Source organism: Tachyglossus aculeatus, chromosome 21, assembly GCF_015852505.1.
Source record: "Tachyglossus aculeatus isolate mTacAcu1 chromosome 21, mTacAcu1.pri, whole genome shotgun sequence".
NCBI classification, from domain to species: domain Eukaryota; kingdom Metazoa; phylum Chordata; class Mammalia; order Monotremata; family Tachyglossidae; genus Tachyglossus; species Tachyglossus aculeatus.
Genome location: NC_052086.1, coordinates 10,173,088 through 10,195,315, shown reverse-complemented (window position 1 = coordinate 10,195,315; position 22,228 = coordinate 10,173,088). Strand labels below are relative to the sequence as shown.

The following is a 22,228-nucleotide window of genomic DNA, read 5'->3' as shown; positions in this document are numbered from 1 at the left end:
AGGGACAGTGAGAAGGTTGGCGGTAGAGGAGCCAAGCGTGCGGGCTGGGTTCATTCATTCATTCATTCAATCATATTTATTGAGCGCTTACTGTGTGCAGAGCACTGTACTAAGCGCTTGGGAAGTCCAAGTCGGCAACATATAGAGACAGTCCCTACCCAACAACGGGCTCACAGTCTAGAAGGGGGAGACAGACAACAAAACAAAACAAGTAGACAGGGTTGCAGTAGAAGAGTAGCGAGGTGAGGTCGGAAGGGGTGAGGGGATTGAGTACTTTAAAGCCGATGGTGAGGAGTTTCTGTTCGATGTGGAGACAGGCATCAAAATAAATTACCGTGGGGGGGAAATGGGAGAGTAAGGCAGGAATTGTCTCTACCGACCCGATTGTACTTCCAAGTGCTTAGTACTTTGCTCTGTCCCAAGTAAATGCTTAATTCAAACCACTGAGTGACTGAGTTAGACCCAGCCTTTGGTATTCGAAGCGACTCTCTGTGGGGGAGAGGTCTGGGGTCAGACCACCTGACGGGAGAGAAAATACAATAAAGACACCAAGACGTCATAAGAGATGAGGACAGTGAGAAGTACAATTAAGAACAACAGGATACTATGGGCAGAAGAGCAGACTTTGTGGCTTGACGGCCACCCCCGACAGATCGACTGTCTCCTTGAAGAGACGTTTATTTGGTAGACCACTGTTACCTCAAAGCCTAGTCAACAGCGGTGATTCAGAGGGCTAAACATTCACAGCAATGGCAGGATCGAGATGTGTTATCAAGACAAGGGACAGTCTCATGTTAGAACTGCTATAAAAGAGGAAAGTGGCCTAGTATATACAGCACGGTCCTGGGAGCCAGAAGGACCTGGGTTCTAATCCCGTCTCCGCCCCTCGTCTGCTGCGTGACCCTGGGCCAGTCACTTCATTTGTGAGCCCCATATGGGACCCGAACTGTGTCCAACCTGATTTCTCTGTATCTACCCCAGTGCTTAGAACGGTGCCTGGCACATAGTAAGCGCTTAACAAATGCCATTTAAAAACACAAAAAATTTCACTTTGTGCTTCAGTTACCTCATCTGTAAAATGGGGATTAAGTCAGTGAGTCTCATGAGGGACAGGGACTGTGTCCAACCTGATTTTCCTGGTGCTTTAAACAACGCCTGGCACATAGCAAGCACTTAAATGCCATTTAAAAACAAAAGACTTTACTTTGTGCCTCAGTTACCTCACCTGTAAAATGGGGATTAAGTCAGTGAGTCTTTGAAGGACAGGGGCTGTGTCCAACCTGACTAGCCTGTATCTACCCAAATGCTTAGTACAGTGCCCGGCACCTGGTAAGTGACGAATACCAGTAAAAAAAATTTAAACGTGGAAACCAAAGCTGGTCCCAGCTGGACAAAAGCGATCCCAAAACCTGATTATTCGCCTCACGGGGCCGTCGTTCATTCAATCGTATTTATTGAGTGCTTACCGTGTGCAGAACAGTGTACTAAGCGCTCGGGAGAGCGTATTCCGTGGCTTAAATCGGGAGGCGTACCTGACGCCGGGGTGGACGGCAAAGCCTCAACGTCCCCCGTTTTTCATGTGCGCAATCGTCGTGACAGGCTCCTAAAAACTCTGAGGACACTGTGTTCCATTGAACCCGCTGTGCTTTTGTGAAATTGCCACTAAAGATAAAATGTGCCCCGGGAACACAGAGAAACCGAAAATCCCACAGCCGATGGAAACCGACGTGATTCTTAGTCCTCCGTACGGAAGCGGGCGGGGAGATAAAAAAAAAAAAATGACAGAAAACCAGTCGGCGGCTTCTAATTCTTTGTGATTCTCGGAGATGTGTGAAGGGAGGAAGCTCCCTGCCCAAGCTAAGACCCAATCTGGCGCTATATTTTATGGGAAGGGGAAAAAGCGGTACGGTGCAATCCATCAATGGGATTTATTGAGCACTTACCGTGTGCAGAGCGCTGTACTGAACGCTTGGGAGAGTACCCTATAACAATAAACAGACACAGTCCCTGCCTGCAACGAGCTTACAGTCTAGAGGGGGGAAACAGACATGAATATAAATAAATGACAGATAGGGACATGGATGCTGTGGGGATGGAGGGCGGGGATGAATGAGGGGAGCAAGTCAGGGTGACCCAGAAGGGAATGGGAGAAGAGGAAACAGGGGCATAGTCAGGGAAGGCCTCTTGGAGGAGATGGGCCTTCGATAAGACTTTAAACGGGGTAGAGTAAGGGTCGGATAATTGTCTGTCAAAGGGCTTGGGAGAGATATACCCCACCCACCTATTCTTCATCTCCCTTAGGTGATGAGGCCCACGAGGATCAGGGACCAAATCTGACCTCCTTATTTTGTATTTGCACTCGGTACAGTGCTTTCATTCATTCACTCAGCCGTATTTATTCAGCGCTTACTGCTTGCAGTGTGGCTTAGTGGAAAAAGCCCAGGCTTGGGAATCAGAGGTCACGGGTTCTATTCCCCATTCAGCCACTTGTCAGCTGTGTGACTTTGGACAAGTCACTTCACTTCTCTGGGCCTCGGTGACCTCATCTGGAAAATGGGGATGAAGACTGTGAGCCCCCCATGGGACAACCTTGATTACCTTGTATCCACCCCCAACCAGCGCTTAGAAAAGTGCTTGGCATGTAGTAAGTGCTTAACAAATACCATTATTATTATTATTATTATTATTATTATTATTACCATACAACCCCAAAAAGGCACATTCCCTGCCCACAATGAGCTTACAGGCTATTTATTTTCACCGTCTTTGTTAAGAACTTACTCTGTGCCAGGCCACTGTACTATGCCCTAGCTACAAGGTAGTCGGGTTGGACTCAGCCCGTCCCACATGGAGCTCACAGTCTCAAACCCCATTTTCCAGATGAGGGAACTGAGGCCCAGAGAAGTGAAGTGACTTGCCCAAGGTCCCACAGCAGACAAATGGTAGAGTCGGAATTAGAACCCATGACCTACGTGGTGCATTTTCCCACTTTCGATCCATCAATTGTATTTTTGGAGGGCTTCTTGTCTGCAGCACTCTGTGCTAAGTGCTTGCTGGTTTATATCCACGTATGCCTCCCCCTCTAGACTAAAAGCTCGTTGTGGGCAGGGATCCTGTCTCCCAACTCTGCTGTACTGCCCTCTCCTCCAAACGCTCAGTACAGTGCTCTGCACACAGGAAGCGCTCCAAAAATACCACTGATTGATTGGGAGAGCCCAATAAGATCGAGCTGGAGGACGCCATCCCTGCCCTCAGGGAGTTTCGAGCCTAGTGTAACTTGCAACTTAAGTGCAATGCCACTGAACAGAGACAGAAGGTGCAATGCACTCTGCTTGAAAGAAATAATAATAATAATTGTAGCACTTAAGGGCTTACTATGTGCCAAGCATTGTTCTAAGCGCTGGGGTAGATCCAAGTTAATCAGGTTGGACACAGTCCCTGTCCCACATTGGGCTCACACTCTTAATCCCCATTTTTTCCCCATAAGGTAACTGACACAGAGAAGTGAAGTGACTTGACTCCCGGTGGCGGTGGAGCCGGGATTAGAACCCACGACCTTCTGACTCCCAGGCCAGTGCTCTATCCGCCAAGCCACGCTGCTTCTCTGCGAGCGCCTGGAAAATGTGATTCATTTAGGGGAGTCGAAAGAGCTTCTCATTAGAAGTCACGGCAGTGAAACAAGGGTCAGGTCGGGACTCGGAATTGGGAAAGGATAGGATTTACCTTATATCATAGACCGGTGGTCGCAAGTCCAGTGGGCCGTGGGCAAAGGCACAGTGGAATCCATTTTTCATGCAGTGTCCACGGGCATCTGTTTCATGGATACACGTGCCGGTCTTGTAATAGCGGAGATGATATTTTCTCTCGGTGTCCCCAGTTGTCCGATGTAAATAAGGGCAGCTGAAATGCATGGGGGGGTGGGGGGAAACAAAAAACAGAAAATAAAAATACCGCGTTGGTGTCCACTACTTCAGAATATCGTATTCAGCCTTCCCTTCTTGGCGGAACCAAGATACGCCAAAAAGCTCACCTCTTCCAGGAGGCCTTCCCAGACTGAGCCCCCCCCTTTCCTCTGCTCCTCCTTCCCTTCCCATCACCCCTCTGCTCTACTCCCCTCCCCGCCCCACAGCACTTGTATATATTTGTACATATTTATTATTCTATTTATTTTATTAATGATGTGTATATATCTATAATTCTATTTATCTATTTTGATGCTATTGATGCCCGTCTACTCGCTCTGTTTTGTTGTCTGTCTCCCCCTTCTAGACAGTGAGCCCACTGTTGGGTAGGGACTGTCTCTTCTCTTTGTGTTGCCGAATTGTACTTTCCAAGCGCTGAGTACAGTGCTCTGCACACAGTAAGCGCTCAATAAATATGATTAAATGACATCTGTTCTCCATGAGAAGGAATTTCTCATCCCAAAATGGTTAGAAAAAGTAGTTACTTTCCCACTTAGCTCACCTTAAAAGTATTTCTATGAGACTGATCCCAAAGATGGATGGAGATTAAGCAATGCCAGGTCATTAAGTACCTACGCTCTTAGATCTGTGCCCTTTAAGCTCTCTGATACTCACTCGACCGCTGTGGCCCCACAGTTTTTATGTCCACTGACCGTCCACTCTACCACTGCCTATGTCCGTAGTTTATTCTAATGCCTCTCTCCCCCTACAGTCTGAAAGTTTCTTGAGGGCAGAGACCGTATCTAACCAACTGTAAGCCCGTTGTGGGCAGGGACTGTCTCTCTTTATTGCTGTGCTGTACTTTCCAAACGCTTAATGCAGTGCTCTGCACACGTTAAGTGCTCAATAAATACGACTGAATGAAATACGATGGAATGACTCCAGCGCAGTAGACAGAGCACGGGCCTGGGAGTCAGAAGGTCATGGGTTCTAATCTTTGTCTGCTGTGTGACCTTGGGCAGGTCACTTCACTCAAGTCACTCGGGCAAGTCCCCCGTCCGGCGTTCGAGGCCGAGGGACCATTTTTCATTTTAAGAAGCGGTGTGGCTCAGTGGAAAGAGCCCGGGCTCTGGAGTCAGGGGTTATGGGTTCAAATCCCAGCTCCGCCAACTGCCAGCTGTGTGACTTTGGGCAAGTCACTTCACTTCTCTGGGCCTCAGTTCCCTCATCTGTAAAATGGGGATGAAGACTGTGAGCCCCCCGTGGGACAACCTGATCACCTTGTATCTATCCCAGCACTTAGAACAGTGCTTTGCACATAGTAAGCATGTAATAAATGCCATTATTATTACTATTATTACTATTATTATTATTATTATTATTATTATTATTATTGTTATATCCTGGCTGGGGAGGGGCACACAAGGCTCGGCGAGTCGGGGGGGAACAAATTTACAGGCAGCCAGGGAGGTGACCACACACACAAGACCAGGGCAGTCAGAAATACACACACACAACCAGGAGGTGGACACATACACACAACCTGGGAGACAGACATACACCCACAAAACCAGGGAGACAAGCACACATACAACCAAGGGAGGTGGACACACAGACACACAAAAACACAATCAGGGAGGTAGACACACCCACACACCCAAGAGGGTGGGGGGGACACACATACACACAATAGGGATTAAGACAGGAGCCCTAGGGGGGACAGAGGCGGTGTCCAACATTGTACAGTGCCTTCCACATAGTAAAGGTAAAACCCTGAACAAATACTATTAAGGAAGAAAAAAAAAGAGGCCTCAGTAGAGTGCTCTGCAAACTGGTGTGCCCAATTAAACTACTGATAACCTCTCACTAAAAGGCATTCTTCAATATAGCTCGACATAGTAGCAACAGACAGAAATGAAGAAACCATAATACCTACTTTAGGGCTCGAGAATGTCCATCATGAACACAACTGCTTTCTAAGAACGCAAGTGTTTCCTTTTTTTTCTCCCCCCAGCAACCATTTCTCAGCAGCTCAGCCAATCCTTGGAGAGATACCGGCATTTCACCAAAGATTCTGAAGATACTGAATCTGGATCAGCCCCCAGAAAGGATTAAAACAGAAAGAAGTCTTCATCTCTCAAACACTTCCACGACCATTCACGGAGGCCTGGGTTTGGTTCGGATTAAGAGGTGATAAAAAAGAACAAGGCCTGCGGAGAAAACATTAATCACGCCGACATAATCAGGTAACACAGGTCCTGAAAACCTTCGCGGACCTAAAAGAGGGGCTAGAAGATTGTGAAATCTACTCAATTTTCCCAATTATTCACTTTAGTGTTCTTTGCCGATATAAAAACCCTGCAGCTTCGTCTTTCACGGCAAGCGTGGTGAGGGGCAGGTGAGCTGGTTTCCTCGGTTCCATCCCAGCAGTCTAGTGCAGCGCTTGGCAGAGAGTAAATGTCTAATAAATACTTCAAAATTATTTCCCAAAAAAGGCCAGGGGTGGAAGAATAAGGAGAAAATGAACAGGTGTGGGGAAAAAAGTTCTTCCACCCCAGTCACAAAAGTACACAGCTTCGGGAAACCTGAGAAGCAGTATGGCCTAGTGGATGGAGCCCAGGCTTGGGAGTCAGAGGCCCTGGGAGGCATAAGACCTCAGCCCCCCTTTTCCCCTGCTCCCCTCTGCTCCCCATCGCCCCTACTCCCCCCTCTGCTCTACTCCCTTCCCCGCCCCACAGCACTTATGTATATTTATACATATTTATACTCCATTTATTTTATTAATGATGTGCATTTATCTATAATTCTATTTACCTATTTGGATGCTACTGATGCCCGTCTACTTGTTTTGTTTTGTTGTCTGTCTGCCCCTTTTAGACTGTGAGCCCGTTGCTGGGTAGGGATTGTCTCTATCTGTTACCGAATTGTACTTTCCAAGTACTTAGTCCAGTGCTCTGCACACAGTAAGCACTCAATAAATACCACTGAATGAATGAATGAAGGAATGGGTTCTAATGTAAGAGCCCGGGCTTGGGAGTCAGAGGTCGTGGGTTCAAATCCCAGCTCCGCCAATTGTCAGCTGTGTGACTTTGGGCAAGTCACTTAACTTTTCTGGGCCTCAGTTACCTCAACTGTAAAATGGGGGATTAAGACTGTGAGCCCTCCGTGGGACAACCTGATCACCTTGTATCCTCCCCAGCGCTTAGAACAGTGCTTTGCACATAGTAAGTGCTTAATAAATGCCATTATTATTATTATTAATAATCCCGGAGTTGGCAGATACATTTTCTTCTCATAAGGCGCTTGCAGTCTCTCAGTCCTAAAAATCACACCTTCTCTAACCAGCCTTCGCCAACTATTAATCCGTCAATGAATGGTATCTACTGAGCACTTACTGCCTGCAGAACACTGTACTAAGGGCTTGGGAGAGGATAACACAACAGAGTGGGTAGACACATTTCCTTCAACCAAGAAGCTTGCAGTCTCTCACAGCCCACTCTGCCCTGATTCATTCATTCATTCAATCGTATTTACTGAGCGCTTACTGTGTGCAGAGCACTGTACTAAGCACTTGGGAAGTCCAAGTCGGCAACGTATAGAGACGGTCCCTACCCAACAACGGGCTCACAGTGTAGAAGGGGGAGACAGGCAACAAGACAAAACATGAGGACAGGTGTCAAGTCATCAGAATATATAGAAGTAAAGCTCGATACACATCATTAACAAAACAAATAGATTAGGAAATATGTACAAGTAAAATAAATAGAGTGTACAAACATATATACAGGTGCTGTGGGGAGGGGAAGGAGGTCTTACTAACCCTCCCTCTCGCACTGATCTTAGCCTTCCCAGCCTGTGCAACTGTGAACATTCCATTTCATTTTCTTCGACTCCACTCCCAGGAATAGTTTCTCCCTGGTCCTCCGGACTGCTTTAAAGCCGTCCATCCCCTTGCCACCTGCTACCTCACCTCACTATTCTCCTACTCCAGCCCAGTTCGAACAGCCCACTCCTCTAATGCTAACTTTGTCACTGTCCCTCCATGTCGCCTATCTGGGCATATTACTCCCCTCCTCAAAAATCTCCAGTGGCTACCAATCAATCTGCGCATCAGGCAGAAACTCCTCACCCTGGGCTTCAAGGCTCTCCATCACCTCGCCCCCTCCTACCTCACCTCCCTTCTCTCCTTCTACAGCCCAGCCCGCACCCTCCGCTCCTCCGCCGCTAATCTCCTCACTGTACCTCGTTCTCGCCTGTCCCGCCATCGACCCCCGACCCACATCATCCCCCAGGCCTGGAATGCCCTCCCTCTGTCCATCCGCCAAACTAGCTCTCTTCCTCCCTTCAAGGCCCTGCTGAGAGCTCACCTCCTCCAGGTGGCCTTCCCAGACTGAGCCCCTTCCTTCTTCTCCCCCTCATCCCCCCTCTATCCCCCCCATCTTACCTCCTTCCCTTCCCCACTATGTTTGTACATATTTATTACTCTATTTATTTATTTATTTATTTATTTTACTTGTACATATCTATCCTATTTATTTTATTTTGTTAGTATGTTTGGTTTTGTTCTCTGTCTCCCCCTTTTAGACTGTGAGCCCACTGTTGGGTAGGGACTGTCTCTATATGTTGCCAATTTGTACTTCCCAAGCGCTTAGTACAGTGCTCTGCACATAGTAAGCGCTCAATAAATACGATTGATGACCGCTGACCCCTCACCCCGTCCTGCCTCTGGCCTGGAATGCCCTCCCTCCTCGTATCCGACAGAGGATCGCTCTCCCCCGTTCAAAGCCTTATTGAAGGCACATCTCTTCCAAGAGGCCTTCCCTGACTAAGCCCCAATTTGTCCCACTCCCCTCTGTGTCTCCATGACTCGCTCCCTTTATTCATCCCTCCTCCCAGCCCCACAGCACTTCTGCACATATCTGTTACTTATTTATGTATATTAATGTCTGTCTTCCCCTCTAGGCTGTGGACAGGAAATGTGTCTGTTTATTGTTGAATTGTACTCTCCCAAGTGCTTAGTACAGTGCTCTGCATACAGTAAGTGCTCAATAAATGCGACTGACCAACTGACTGACAACAGTAAGCTCCCTGTGGGCAGGAAAGTGCTTTTTTGTTGGATTCCCTAGTGCCTTGCATTCAATGGGGGTTCAATATGCACATTTTCTACTACAGTCTCCCTGGCTTTTGGTTCCCCTAGAGAAATTTAAACCACTTAGAGAAGCAGCCTGGCCTAGCGGGTAAAACAAGGGTCGAGGTGTCAGAGGACCTGGGTTCTCATCCAGGCTCTGTCCCCTGTCTGCTGTGGGACCTTGGGCAAGTCATTTAGCTCCTCTGTGCCTCAGTTCCCTCATCTGTAAAATGGGGATTGACGTGTGGGACATGGGCTGTGTCTAACCTGATTAGCTTGTGTCAACCCCAGTGCGTAATAAAGTGGGCACTTAACTAGTACCCCAAAAAACAAAACTTTAAAAAAGTCACAACTCTCTGTGCCTCAGTTCCCTCATCAGCAAAATGGGAACTTAACTCCTGTTCTCCCTCCAACTTAGACTGTGAACCCCATGTGACACCTGATTATCGTGTATCGACCCCAGTCTTTAGGGCAGTGCTTGGCACATAGTAAGGCCTTATCAAAGACCACAGTTTTTATTATTTTTCTTAGTTCTTGCCTTCAAAGGACTGAGAAGCTATATGGTGGGTTGCTTGGAAGGGCTGCATTAGGGAAGAAGGCAGCAGGGTTGGGAGAAGAGGAAGAAGAAGAAGAAGACTGGTAGAAAGGAATTGGTCTCCGTTTACTAAAACGGAATTTCTCCCTCTCCAAGATGCTATTAATAATAATAACTGTGGTATTTGTTAAGAGCTTACTATGTGCCAGGCATTGTGTCCAAGCCAATTCCCTTGTATCCACCCCAGTGCTTACTACAGTGACCTTGGGCAAGTCACTTAACTCCTCTGAGCCTCAGTTACCTCATCTGTAAAATGGGGATTAAGACTGTGAACCCCACATGGGACAACCTGATCACTTTGTATCCCTCCCCCCAGCGCTTAGAACAGTGCTTTGCACATAGTAAGCGCTTAACAAATGCCAACATTATTATTATTATTATTACAGTGACCGGCCCATAGTAAGTGCTTAACAAATACCACAATTATTATTATTAAACGCTGGGGTGGAAGAAGGCAAATCAAGTTAGACACAGTCCCTTGTCCCACATGGGGCTCACAGTCTCATTCCCCATTTTAAAGATGAGGTCACTGAGGCACGGAGAAGTGAAGTGACCTGCCCAAGGCCACACAGCAGACAACTGGCGGAGTCAGGATTCTCCACTGGCCCTGCTAAAATCCTGGGAGCCTCAAACTGGAAAGGAGAGTTTGGCTAGCATATGAAAATTCTCTCCCTCTAGACTGTAAGCCTGTTGTGGTCAGAGAATGTGTCTATCAACTCCGTTACACCGTATTCCCCCAAGCACTTAGTACGGTGATCTGCACGCAGTAAGCGCTCAGTAAGTACCATCGATAGAAAAGATCGCCGAGGGTCTCTTCAACCTGCATCCGAAACCGACAAGCACGTTGACGCTCACTTCACCCCCATGCTGTGTTTCATGTCCATGTCTTTCTACTCTGTTGCTTCCCCAACCTGAAAAATGATTTTAATGCCTGCCTCCTGCTGTAGGTTGTACACTCTTTCTGGGCAGGGATCAAAGCTACCAACTCTCCTGTATCAGACCTTCACAAGCAATGAGCATACTGAACGCTTAGCCTCATGGCCCTCATTTACTTCATTACATTAAAGCCTACTCCCTCTCTAGTCTGTAAGCTCACTGTGGGCTGGGAACGGGGTCTACCAACTCTGTTATATTGTTATGCTGTAATAATAACTGTAGGGCTTGTTAAACACTACTATGTCAGAGGTCATGGGTTCAAATCCCCGCAGCTTGTCGGCTGTGTGACTTTGGGCAAGTCACTTCTCTGTGCCTCAGTTACCTCATCTGGAAAATGGGGATGAAGACTGTGAGCCCCCAGTGGGACAACCTGATCACCTTGTAACCTCCCCGGCGCTGTACTAAGCACCGGGGTGGATACAAGCAAATTGGGCTAGACACAGTCTCTGTCCCACGGAGGGCTCACAGTCTCAATCCCCATTTTACAGAAGAGGTAACAGGCACAGAGAAGTGAAGTGACTTGCCCAAGGTCACTCGGCAGACAAGCGGCAGAACCTCGGGATTAGAACCCATGACCTTCTGACTCTCAGGCCTGTGCTCTATCCGCTACACCATGGTGCGTCTCTTATTTAATAATAATAATTATGGTATTTGTTAAGTGCTTACTATGTGCCAAGCACTGTTCTAAGCCCTGGGATAGATACAGGGTAATCAGGTTGTCTCATGTGGGGCTCACAATTTAATCCCCATTTTACAGTTGAGGTAACTGAGGCACAGAGAAGTTAAGTGACTTGCCAAAGGTCACCCAGAAGACAGGTGGCAGAGCCGGGATTAGAACCCATGTCCTTTGACTCCTAATCCCGTGCTCTTTCCAAGCCACACTGCTTCTCTACAAGCTAATCGGGTTGCCTAGTGACCACACACCAAAGAGAAACTCCCTACCCTGAGCGCTTTAAATCATTCATTCACTCAATAAATGAGACTGAATGAGTGAATGATTTAAGGTGTCCAATCAGTTCACCCACCCCCACCCCCGCCGTCCTATCTTACCTTGCTGATCTCCTACCGCAATGCTCTGCTTCTGTAACACCAACCTAATCACTGTCCTCCAATTTATCGTATTTACTGAGCACTTCCTGTGAGCGGGGCACTGTACACAGCAAAAGACACATTCCCTGCCCACAACGAGCTTCCAGCCTAGAGGGGGAGACGGACATTAATAGAAATAAATAAATGACAGAGATGGTCATGTGTCGTGTGGCTGGGCAATGCAGAAGGCAGTGGGAAAAGAGGAAATGAGGGCTTAGTCAGGGAAGGCCTACTGGAGGAGGAGAAGAGCTCCAACTTTTGTCCTGGGCCACTCTCCTCCTCCTCCTCCTCCACATTTGACAGACCACCACTCTCCTCACTTTCAAAGCCCTCTAAAAATCACATCTCTTCCAAGAGGCCTTCCCCGACTAAGCCCCTATTTCCCTTCTCTCTACTTCATCACCCGTGTCCTTAGACCTGTCCCCTTTAAGCATCTGATAACCGGCCCACCCTCGCCTCCACAGTATTCATGGACGCGTTCGTAATTTATTTATATTAATGCCTGTCACCCCCTCTAGACTGTAGGCTCCTTGTGGGCAGAAAACAAGTCCTACTATCTCAGTGTCCTCTCCTAAATCGTTAGTCCAGGGCTCTGCACACGGTAAACACTCAGTGAACACCACTGGCTCTAATCCCGGCTCTGCCACTTGTCAGCTGTGTGACTTTGGGCAAGTCACTTCACTTCTCTGGGCCTCAGTTCCCTCATCTGTAAAATGGGGATTAAGATTGTGAGCCCCCCGTGGGACGACCTGATAACCTTAGAACAGTGCTTGGCACATAGTGAGTACAAATACCATCATCATCATTATTACCATTATTGATTTCAGGTATTAGAATGTAAGGGGGGAAAAAGTGATAATGGATGTGGAAGTATTTTGGAAAAATGAAAGGTTCTACAAATACGCGGCATTATTATTCTGCATATACTGTTAAGTTAGAAAGTGTGAAATGAGCGTTTTTAACTTGTTATTTTTGAAACTGCCTTAAGGGTCCTAAAGAATTTCAAGGTAGAGCCTGCGAGCCGAGTGAAGACGACTGTGTCTTTGTCTGTCCAACCGGATTATCTTGTATCGACCTCAGCGCCTAATACAGTCACAATCCAAGTGGGGAAGAGCTGACCCGTCCAGCAAAAAAAAGCATAAGAATAGTTTAAAGTTTAATGGAGTGTGCCTTGGAATATCAAGTATTAAAAAATAAAGTCAATTTAAGCAAACTTTGAAAGGGCAGTTCTCCTGAGGGCTCCACTAGGAGAAGAAAAATGGAAAGAATAAGACTAGATTTAAAAAAATATATGGTTCAGGTAAATCTTGCGGATTCACATTCTCATCGCTTTGTCTGTGCCTATATTTCTCTACCTTTTAACGAATAAGGTGTCACTACTAAAATTTTAGACCACAGATAAGGAAGCTTCACTAGTAAAGCTGATCAAGTGGATTATAGTCCAACTTCAACATAGGAAAAGCCTGAATAATTTAAATAACATTCCATGGTTTGTGATTTTGATCTAAATCAAATGTCTTCATCCATCATTTACCATGTGAGCCCATTTCTAGACTGTGAGCCCGTTGTTGGATAGGGACCATCTCTATATGTTGCCAACTTGTACTTCCCAAGCGATTAGTACAGTGCTCTGCACACAGTAAGTGCTCAATAAATACGACTGAATGAATGAATGAATGAATACAATGTTTAACACAGAGTAAACACTGATACTATTTTGATTTCCTCGCCCTTGTCGGAATCTGCTCGGTTACTCCGCTCATTCCCTGGGCTACAGAATTACCCAGGCTCATCACCCAGACAGAGTCCGGGCCTGGGATTCAGAGGGATCTGGGTTCTAGTCTCGGCTCTTCCATTTACCTTGACCATGGGCTAGTCCACATCGCTTCTCCGTGCCTCAGTTCCCTCATCTGCAAAATGGGGACTAAGTCTGAGGGCCCTATGTGGGACAGGGACTGTGTCCAACCTGATCGTCTTGGCACATAGTAAGCACTTAACAAATACCACTTAAAACAAACCCAAAAAATCAAGCAGGGTATTTAAACAAAAAGACTGGACTATAAATGTGATTTTAGGAATGAACACCAGCCCTTTACCAATGTCCTTCTCCTCCAGTTGGGGTGAAAAATATTCAGAGTTTTAATACCTTAACTCAGAACTGGGAACAGATCTACCACGTCTGTTGTATTATACTCTCCCAAGTGCCCAGTCCAGTGTTCTGCACACAGTAAGCGCTCAATAAATGTCACTGATTTATGGCAGAAAAGAGGAGGGAGTTTTCTAATCGAAACACTGCAATTAGTAGACAAAAGCCCTTGAGATGTCTAGTGAAAGATGGAATTCAAATCAAAACTCCATTAGGTTATTATATATATAATATGCATATATTATATATGCATATATTATATTATACATATAATAATGTGTATTATGTTAATATATTATATTATACATATAATAATCTATATACACGCATACACAGGTTATTCTATATATGTACATATATACATATATATATACACATATAGGTTAGCTTATACATGTGTGTGTGTGTGTGTGTGTATATCTATACATATCTATACATATAGGGATTGAGATTGTGAGCCCATATGGGAATGGGACTGTGTCCAGCCTGATTTGCTTCTATCCACCCCAGCGCCTAGTACAGTTCCTGGTACATAATAAGTGCTTAACAAATACCATCATCATTATATATAAATACAATGATATATATAGAGAGATAGCTATAGATAGATATATCTATAGATAGATGTATGCGTGTATACATACCTATACACATAATATTTATCAAATGCTTATTCTGTACCACACCACTGTGCTAAGCATTGAGGTAAGTATAAGACAATCAGAGGAGGAGAGAAATTTGAGACTGTAAACTTCTTGAAGGCAGGGACTGCGTTTAACTCTACTCGTCTTCCAAATAAATGCCTTGTTGTTCATTTTTCTGTTGACATTAAGTGCTTGGTAACTACTACTGGTGGAAGAAACAGAAAAACCTATTAATTAATTGTATCCATTGAGGGCTTACCACGTGCAGAGCACTGAATTAAATTCCTATTCCAGTTGATGTTTTCCTCGGAAACAACCTGAAGGGCTGTAAAGAGTGACTGGCAAAATCAAGATATAAATGATCTAAAAGCAAGGCCTAAAGGTCAGTGAATCAAAGCCTCCGATGTCCACCAACCAAATCCGTGAAGTGACACCTAGGTTCATTCGTTCAATCGTATTTATTGGGCGCTTACTGCGTGCAGACACTGGACTAAGCGCTTGGGAAGTACAAGTTGGCAACATACGGTCCCTACCCAACAACGGGCTCACGGTCCAGAAGATCCGAGTCCCAAACCTAACCGGGATGTTACCCTGCCCCAGCCCGCGCGCTCCACTTCTCAGATGCCAACCCCCCTCGCCGTCCCTCCATCTCGCCACCGATCTCTCGCCCACGTCCCGCCTCTGGCGTGGAACGCCCTCCCTCTTCGTATCCCACAGGGGATCGATCTCCCCACCTTCCAAGCCTTATTCAAAGTACGCCTCCTCCAGGAGGCCTTCCCCGACTAAACCCTCAATTCCCCTACCCCCTTCTCCCTTCTGCAGTGTCTATGCACTTGATATTCACCCCACCCACAGCCCCCACGGCACTTATAGACATAACCATAATTTATTGATATTAACCTCTGTCTCCCCCTCTAAATTGTAAGCTCCTTATGCACAGACCATGTCTCCAAATCTGTTGCACTGTAACAATAATAATTAATAGTAATAATGATGGTACTTGTTAAGCTCTTACTGTGTGCCAAGCACTGTTCTCAGCATTGGAGTGGATATTCATTCAATCGTATTTATTGAGCACCTACTGTGTGCAGAGCACTGTACTAAGCGCTTGGGAAGTACAAGTTGGCAACATATAGAGACGGTCCCTACCCAGCAGCGGGCTCACAGTCTAGAAGGATACAGGGTAATCAGGCTGGCCCAAGTGGGGCCCACACTTTTAATCCCCATTATCCAGATGAGGGAACTGAGGCACAGAGAAGTGAAGTAACTCGCCCAAGATCACACAGCAGGCGAGTGGCGGAGCCGGGATTAGAACCCATGTCCTCTGACTCCCAAGCCCGCGCTCTTTCCACTAAGCCATGCTGCTTCTGTGATCTCCCTAGCGCTTAGAACAGTGCTCTGCACACAGTAAGCGCTCAATAAATACGATGAAATGAACGGATTGTATTCTCAAGTACTTAGTACAATGTTCTGCACACGTAAGGTGCTCAATAAATACCGCTGACTGACTGAGTGGTTACTGTGTGCAGAGCACTGTCCTAAGTGCTTGGGAGAGGACAGTACAAGAGTTGGCAGACATGAACCCTACGGTCAAGGATTGGAAGCTGTGCAGCCTAGTGGAAAATTCACGGGCCTGGCAGGCAGAAGGACCCGAATTTTAATCTTGGCTTCACCACTTGTCTGCTGTGAGACCTTGGGCAAGTCATTTTCGGTTCCCTCATCTGTAAAATGGGGATTAAGACTAGTTGGTAGCTACCCCAGTGCTTAACACAGTGCCTGGCAGAGAGTAAGTGCTTAATAAATACCAGAGGGAAAAAAAAAATCTTACAATCTAGTAATACTAACTAGAGTACTTCTAATATTACAATCTAGAAAAACTACTATCAGATAGTATCAAGCAGTGTGGCCAAAGGAAAAGAGCCTGGAAACCAAAGGACTTGAGTTTCTAATCCTGACCCTGAGACTTGCCTGCTGTGTGACTTCATTGAGCCACACCTCAGTTTCCTCACATGTAGAATGGGGATTCAAGACCCATTCTCCCTCCTCAGACTGGGAACCGCATTTGGGACAGGGATTGGATCCGACCCGATTATCCTGTATTTACCCCGGTGTCTAGAACGCTGTTTGGCACACAGTAACCGTTTAAATACCATCATTATTACTACTTTGGTGACTAAAATAAAATTGACTCCCTGCCAAACTTTTTCACATTTTTTTTATATCGACTTCCAAAGTGGGAGTTATTTTCTACATTATAAGAAAATACTTTCAAGTTTCCAAAAATACAAGCTGGGACTAAAGATCTCTCTCCAGTTCTGCACTCTCACCATAAGCACTTTGAATTATAAAATAAATAATTAATCCACCTACCACGGATGCCCAAAGCAGCAAAGACTTTAACGACATGTTTTACTAGGCGAAATGCAATTTTAATCAGGGTATCCGATCTAGTGAAAGAACTGAAGATTCATCCTCCCCCTCCCCGCGCTTCGCATAATGTCAACCAAAAGCGAACGCTAAAATGATTTTTCTCCTCTTCAGTGCTCACTAAAAAGCGTGGTGGATAGATGTGAAGCCGTTAAACCCCTTACTGACTCGAGGGGGGGGGAGAAAATAGCTTCCAATTGTGCTTGTACACAGCAAAGAACAATTATTTTTAACATAGTATCATTCTTAAAAATAACACACACTCATTGCATAACGTGGAAAAATTCCCACCACCCTGTTCTCACCATTCTCCTCAAAGGAGCCAACTTAAAAAAGCCCAACCTGTCACAGAAAGTTTTCAGCCTTTAAAGAACTACCCTGCCTCCCTGCATTTTGGAATCAAAAGCATCTGTTCGTTCTAGAACCGGGAAACCTGAAAATCAAACAGATTTTAAACTGCTGAAACATTATCGCTTACGGTTTTCTCCCACACCTCGGACGGAAGAGCTCGAGCAGTTCAACGACCAAAATGACGGTGAGGAAAATGGGAACGAGAGGGCAATTCCAGGCCCTTAATCAATCAATCAATGACATTTATTGACCGCTTACTGTGTGCAGAGCACTGTGCTAAGCGCTTGGGAGAATCCAATACAACACATTTTTGTTTTTGTTTTTTTTTTACTAGTATTTTCTAAGCGCTTACTAGGTGCCGGGCACTGTTCTAAGCGCTGGCTTAGATACGAGTTAATCAATTTGGACACGGTCTGTTGTCCCCCATAGGGCTTGCACGGTCTTAATCCCCATTTTCCAGATGAGGGAATTGAGGCCCAGAGAAGTGAAGTGACTTGTCCAAGGTCACACAGCAGAGAGGTGGCAGAGTGGGGATTAGAACTCGATTCCTTCTTACTCCTGGGCCTGGGCTCTACCCACTAGGCCACGCTGCTTCTCTGTTGCTCTGTACTCTCTCAAGTGTTTAAGTTTGGAAATGAGCACAGTGCTCATTTCATCCCACTGATGGATGAATTACCTTCTCAATCCATCAGTTGTATTTATTGAGCGCTTACAGTGTGCCAAGCACTATACTAAGCGCTTTAGGAGAGAACAATATAACAGATTTGGTAGACACAATACCTGCCCACAATGCGCTTGCTGTGTATACAGCGCTGTACTAAGCGCTTTGAACGGTGCCCAGTGCTTAGAACAGTGCTTTGCACAAAGTAAGTGCTTAACAAATGCCATCAATATTATTATTATTAGGAGAGTTCACTATAACAGTTGGTAGACCTGATGCCTGCCCGCAACAAGCTTATTGGGTGCACAGCACTGTACTAAGCGCTTTAGGAGTACAATATAACAACAGAACAGAGTTGGTGTACACAGTCCCTGTCCACAGTGACCTGACTGACTGTGGTATTTGTTAGGCGCTTACTATGTGCCAGGCCCCGTACTAAGTGCCGGGTTGAATACAAGCAAATCGGGTTGGACACAGTCCCTGTCCCTCGTGGGGCTCACGGTCTCCATCCCCATTTTCCAGATGAGGGAACTGAGGCCCAGAGAAATGAAGTGACTTGCCCAAGGTCATCCAGCAGACAAGAGACAGAGTCAGCATTAGAACCCATGACCTTCCGACTCTCAGGCCTGTGCTCTATCCACTACGCCACGCTGCTTCTCTTTAATAATAATATTTGCTAAGTGCTCACTATGTGCCCGGCACTGTACTAAGCGCTGAGTGGTAGCCCCAGTTCCTGTCTACAATGAGCTTACAGTCTAAAAGACAGTGCCTCTAGATTGTCAGCTCATTACGGGCAGACATCATGTTGGCTGAGTCTCTTGTACCGTCCTCTCGCCAGTGCTCAGTACAGTGCTTCACACATACCGGGCGCTTGATAAATACCACTGATTGATTGACTAATTCTCCTGTTCACTGTCGCATTTACTGAGCGCTTACTGTCTGCAAAGCACCGTACTAAGCGCCTCACACTATAGAAGCCGTACAGCACAGTGGAGACAGAACCCGGGCCCAGGAGTCAGAGGCTGCGGGTTCTAATCACAGCCCTGCCGCTTATCCGCTCGTGATCTTGGGTATGTCACTTCACTTCCCTGGGCCTCAGTTCCCTCCTCTGGAAAATGGGGGTGGAGACCGTGAGCCCCAGGTGGGACAGGGACCGTGCCTGGCCCGACTGGCTTGAATACAGCCCGGTGTTCACTACTGTGCCCGGCATGTAGTAAGCGCTTAACAAATAGCGCCGTGATGATTATCACGCCACCCTCCCCCGTGCGGTTCGTCCAAGGGTCTGCCCTCCGACGGGCGAGGCGAAGGCTGGAGGACGATGACCGGTGCCCCCCCCGCCCCGCCCACCCTGGGCCGGCGCTTGCCCGCTCACCCGTCTCCGGCGGGGCAGACGCCTGTGGTCTCGTCGTATTTGGTGCAGTAGACGTCGGGGCTGTAGTTGAAGGTGCCGTCGCGCCTGCGGATGGGCCTGCGGCGCCGCTGGTTGAGGAAGTGCCAGTGGAAGCAGGTGAACGGTCTGTGCTGGGCACACTTGTGCTGGAGGAACAGGGGGCACTGCTCCGTGCGGAACTCCTTCAGGTACCTGCGGGGGCCCGCGCCGAGGCCGCGGGCACGGGGAGGCGTCAGCCAGCGGCCCGGCCTGGCGGATGGAGCCCGTGCCCGGGTGGCAGGAGATCCCGGGTTCTAAGCCCAGCTCGGACACTCGTCCGCCGGGGGACCTTGGGGCCGTCGCATGGCCTCAGTTACTGGACCAGCAGCATCCCCGCCGCCTGGGAGGCAGAAGGCCCTGGGTTCTCATCCCGGCTCTGCCCCTCGTCCACTGCTTCTGTGGCTCTCAGTTCCCTGAGAAGCGGTGCGGCCTAGTGAACAGAGCTCGGGCTTGGGACGCAGAAAGTCCTGGGTTCTGATCCCAACTCCGCCACTCGTCAGCTGTGCGACCCTGGGGCGGTCGCTTGGCTACTCTGGGCCTCAGTTACCTGACCAGCAGCGTGGCCTGGTGGGTAGAACCCGGGGCTGGGAGGCCGAAGGTCCTGGGTTCTTATCTTAGCTCTGCCCCTCGTCCACTGTGCAACCCTGGGGCAGTCACTTGGCTACTCTGGCTCTCAATTACCTGACCAGCAGCGTGGCCTAAAGAACCAGAGCCCGGGCCTGGGAGGCCGAAGGTCCTGGGTTCTTATCTCAGCTCTGCCCCTCGTCTGCTGTGCAACCCTGGGATGGCCACTTTGCTTCTCTGGGCCTCAGTTCCCTGACCAGCAGTGTGGCCTAGTGAACTAGAGCCCAGGCCTGGGAGGGCGAAGGTCCTGGGATCTTAGCTCTGCCCCTCGTCCGCTGTGCGACCCTGGGGCGGTCGCTTGGCTACTCTGGGCCTCAGTTCCCTGACCAGCAGTGTGGCCTAGTGGCTAGAGCCCAGGGCCGGGAGGCCTAAGGTCCGAGGTTCTCATCCCGGCCCCGGTTCCCTCGTCTGCAAAAACGGGGACGAAGCCCTCGAGCCCCACGTGGGCCGGGGGTCCGGGGCCCCACCCGACTCCCTCCCATCGAGCCCGGCGCTTGGCGCACGGGAACCGCTCAACGCATCTCCTAGCTATTTATTAGTATTAGTATCATTACTACTACTACTAACAATAATAATGATGGCATTTATTAGGCGCTTACTACGAGCGATGCACTGTTGTACTACTACGACTACTAACGACCTACCGGGGCGGGGGTCACGGTGGGGCCCGTTGAAGGGGGGGGGGGCACTTGAGGGGGAGGGGCACGAGGAAAGGGGGAGGGGAACGGGGGGGGCACGAGGAAAGGGGGAGGGGCCGCTCTGGCACGCACGCACACACACTCACACACAGATACATGCATGCACGGGGGCACACACCGATCGAGGCGGGCACGCAGACGGTGACGCATGCAGACACACAAACACACACACACACACAGAGACGCCCCCGCTGGGCCCGCCCGCCCGGGCCGGGGGGATCGGGGGCCCGGAGGGGTCGGGGGTCGGAGGTCAGAGGGCATCGGGGGGGGTCGGGGGCCTGACCTGTAGTGGGTGGGCTTCTCCGTCTGCGGCGGGGACCCGCTCGGCCCCCCGCCCACCCCAGCCGCCGCCGCCGCCGCCGCCGCTTTCGAAACCGACGGCATTTTCAGTCAAAACAATGCAGCGCGCATGCGCCGGCCCGTCCCGCCCCCCGCCCCCCCCCGTCAATCAGCGGGCGGGGCCGGGCGGCCCGTCGGCGCCCAGCGTTGTGCTCAGCGCTACGACACACGGGGAAGGCGCCACCGGGACCCTCCCCCGCCCCCGTCTCCGCCGCGGTGGCCACGCCCCATTCCAACGGGCCTATCAGAGGCCACGCCCCCACTCCGGGCGGGCCTATCAGAGAGCACGCCCCTTTTCCCTCCGAGGGAGGCCACGCCCACCCGCCCGATGCCACGCCCCATTCCCCCACGGTGACCACGCCCCCACTCCGGGCGGGCCTATCAGAGAGCACAGTCCCTTTCCCTCCGAGGGAGGCCACGCCCACCCGCCAGAGGCCACGCCCCGCCTCCCCCGCGGTGGCCACGCCCCATTACAACGGGCCTATTAGAGTCCAAATCCCCACCGGGTCACGCCCACCCAGAGACCACGCCCACCCGTCCCGTGGCCACGCCCCCACTCCGGGCGGGCCTATCATAGAGCATGCCCCTTTACCTCCGATGGAGGCCACGCCCGACAGCCCGAGGCCACGCCCCTTCCCGTCGCGGTGGCCACGCGCCATTCCAACGGGCCTATCAGAGGCCCCGCCCAGCCGGGAGGCCACGCCCCTCGTCCCGAGGTCACGCCCCACACCGGGCACCCCTCCGCCCTCCAATGGAGACCACGCCCACCCATCAGAGGCCACGCCCCCTTCTCCGTCGCGGTGGCCACGCCCATCCTATATGTTGCCAACTTGTACTTCCCAAGCGCTTAGTACAGTGCTCTGCACACAGTAAGTGCTCAATACATACGATTGACTGATTGATGTATCCTCTCCCCTCCTTCCCCTCCCCACCGCACCTGTATATATGTACATATGTTTGTACAAATTTATTACTCTATTAATTAATTTATTTAACTTGGACATATTTATTCTATTTATTTTGTTAATACGTCTTGTTTTGTTGTCTGTATCCCCCTTCTAGACTGAGTACGCAGCCACGCCCACCAGCCCTGTGGCCACGCCCCCTTCTGTCTCGCGGGAAGCCACGCCCACACTCCGGGCGGACCTATCAGAAGCCAAACCCCTTCGCCCCCTCTGAAGGAGGCCACGCCCCTTCAATCCGGCGGGAAGCCACGCCCCCAATCCGACGGGCCTATCGGAGGCCACGCCCTTCTCCCT

The 22,228-nt window shown here is 49.1% G+C and overlaps 1 protein-coding gene across 5 annotated transcripts in view; it reads right to left on the bottom strand.

Moving 5' to 3' along the window:
• The window catches only part of UNKL (unk like zinc finger), a 63,677-nt gene extending 42,663 nt beyond the window's left edge, over nt 1-21,014 (bottom strand). For all 5 annotated transcript variants that reach the window (XR_005455383.1, XR_005455382.1, XR_005455384.1 and 2 more), the window contains exons 1-3: nt 20,914-21,014; nt 19,252-19,461; nt 3,724-3,900 (exon numbers count right to left, since the gene is read on the bottom strand). Coding sequence is in view for 1 of the 5 variants with exons in the window: in XM_038763477.1 (XP_038619405.1) it covers nt 3,724-3,900; nt 19,252-19,461; nt 20,914-21,014 (488 nt within the window). In the remaining 4 variants the exon portion in view is untranslated. The remainder of the gene's footprint in view (nt 1-3,723; nt 3,901-19,251; nt 19,462-20,913) is intronic.
• Nucleotides 21,015-22,228: the final 1,214 nt, after the last annotated feature.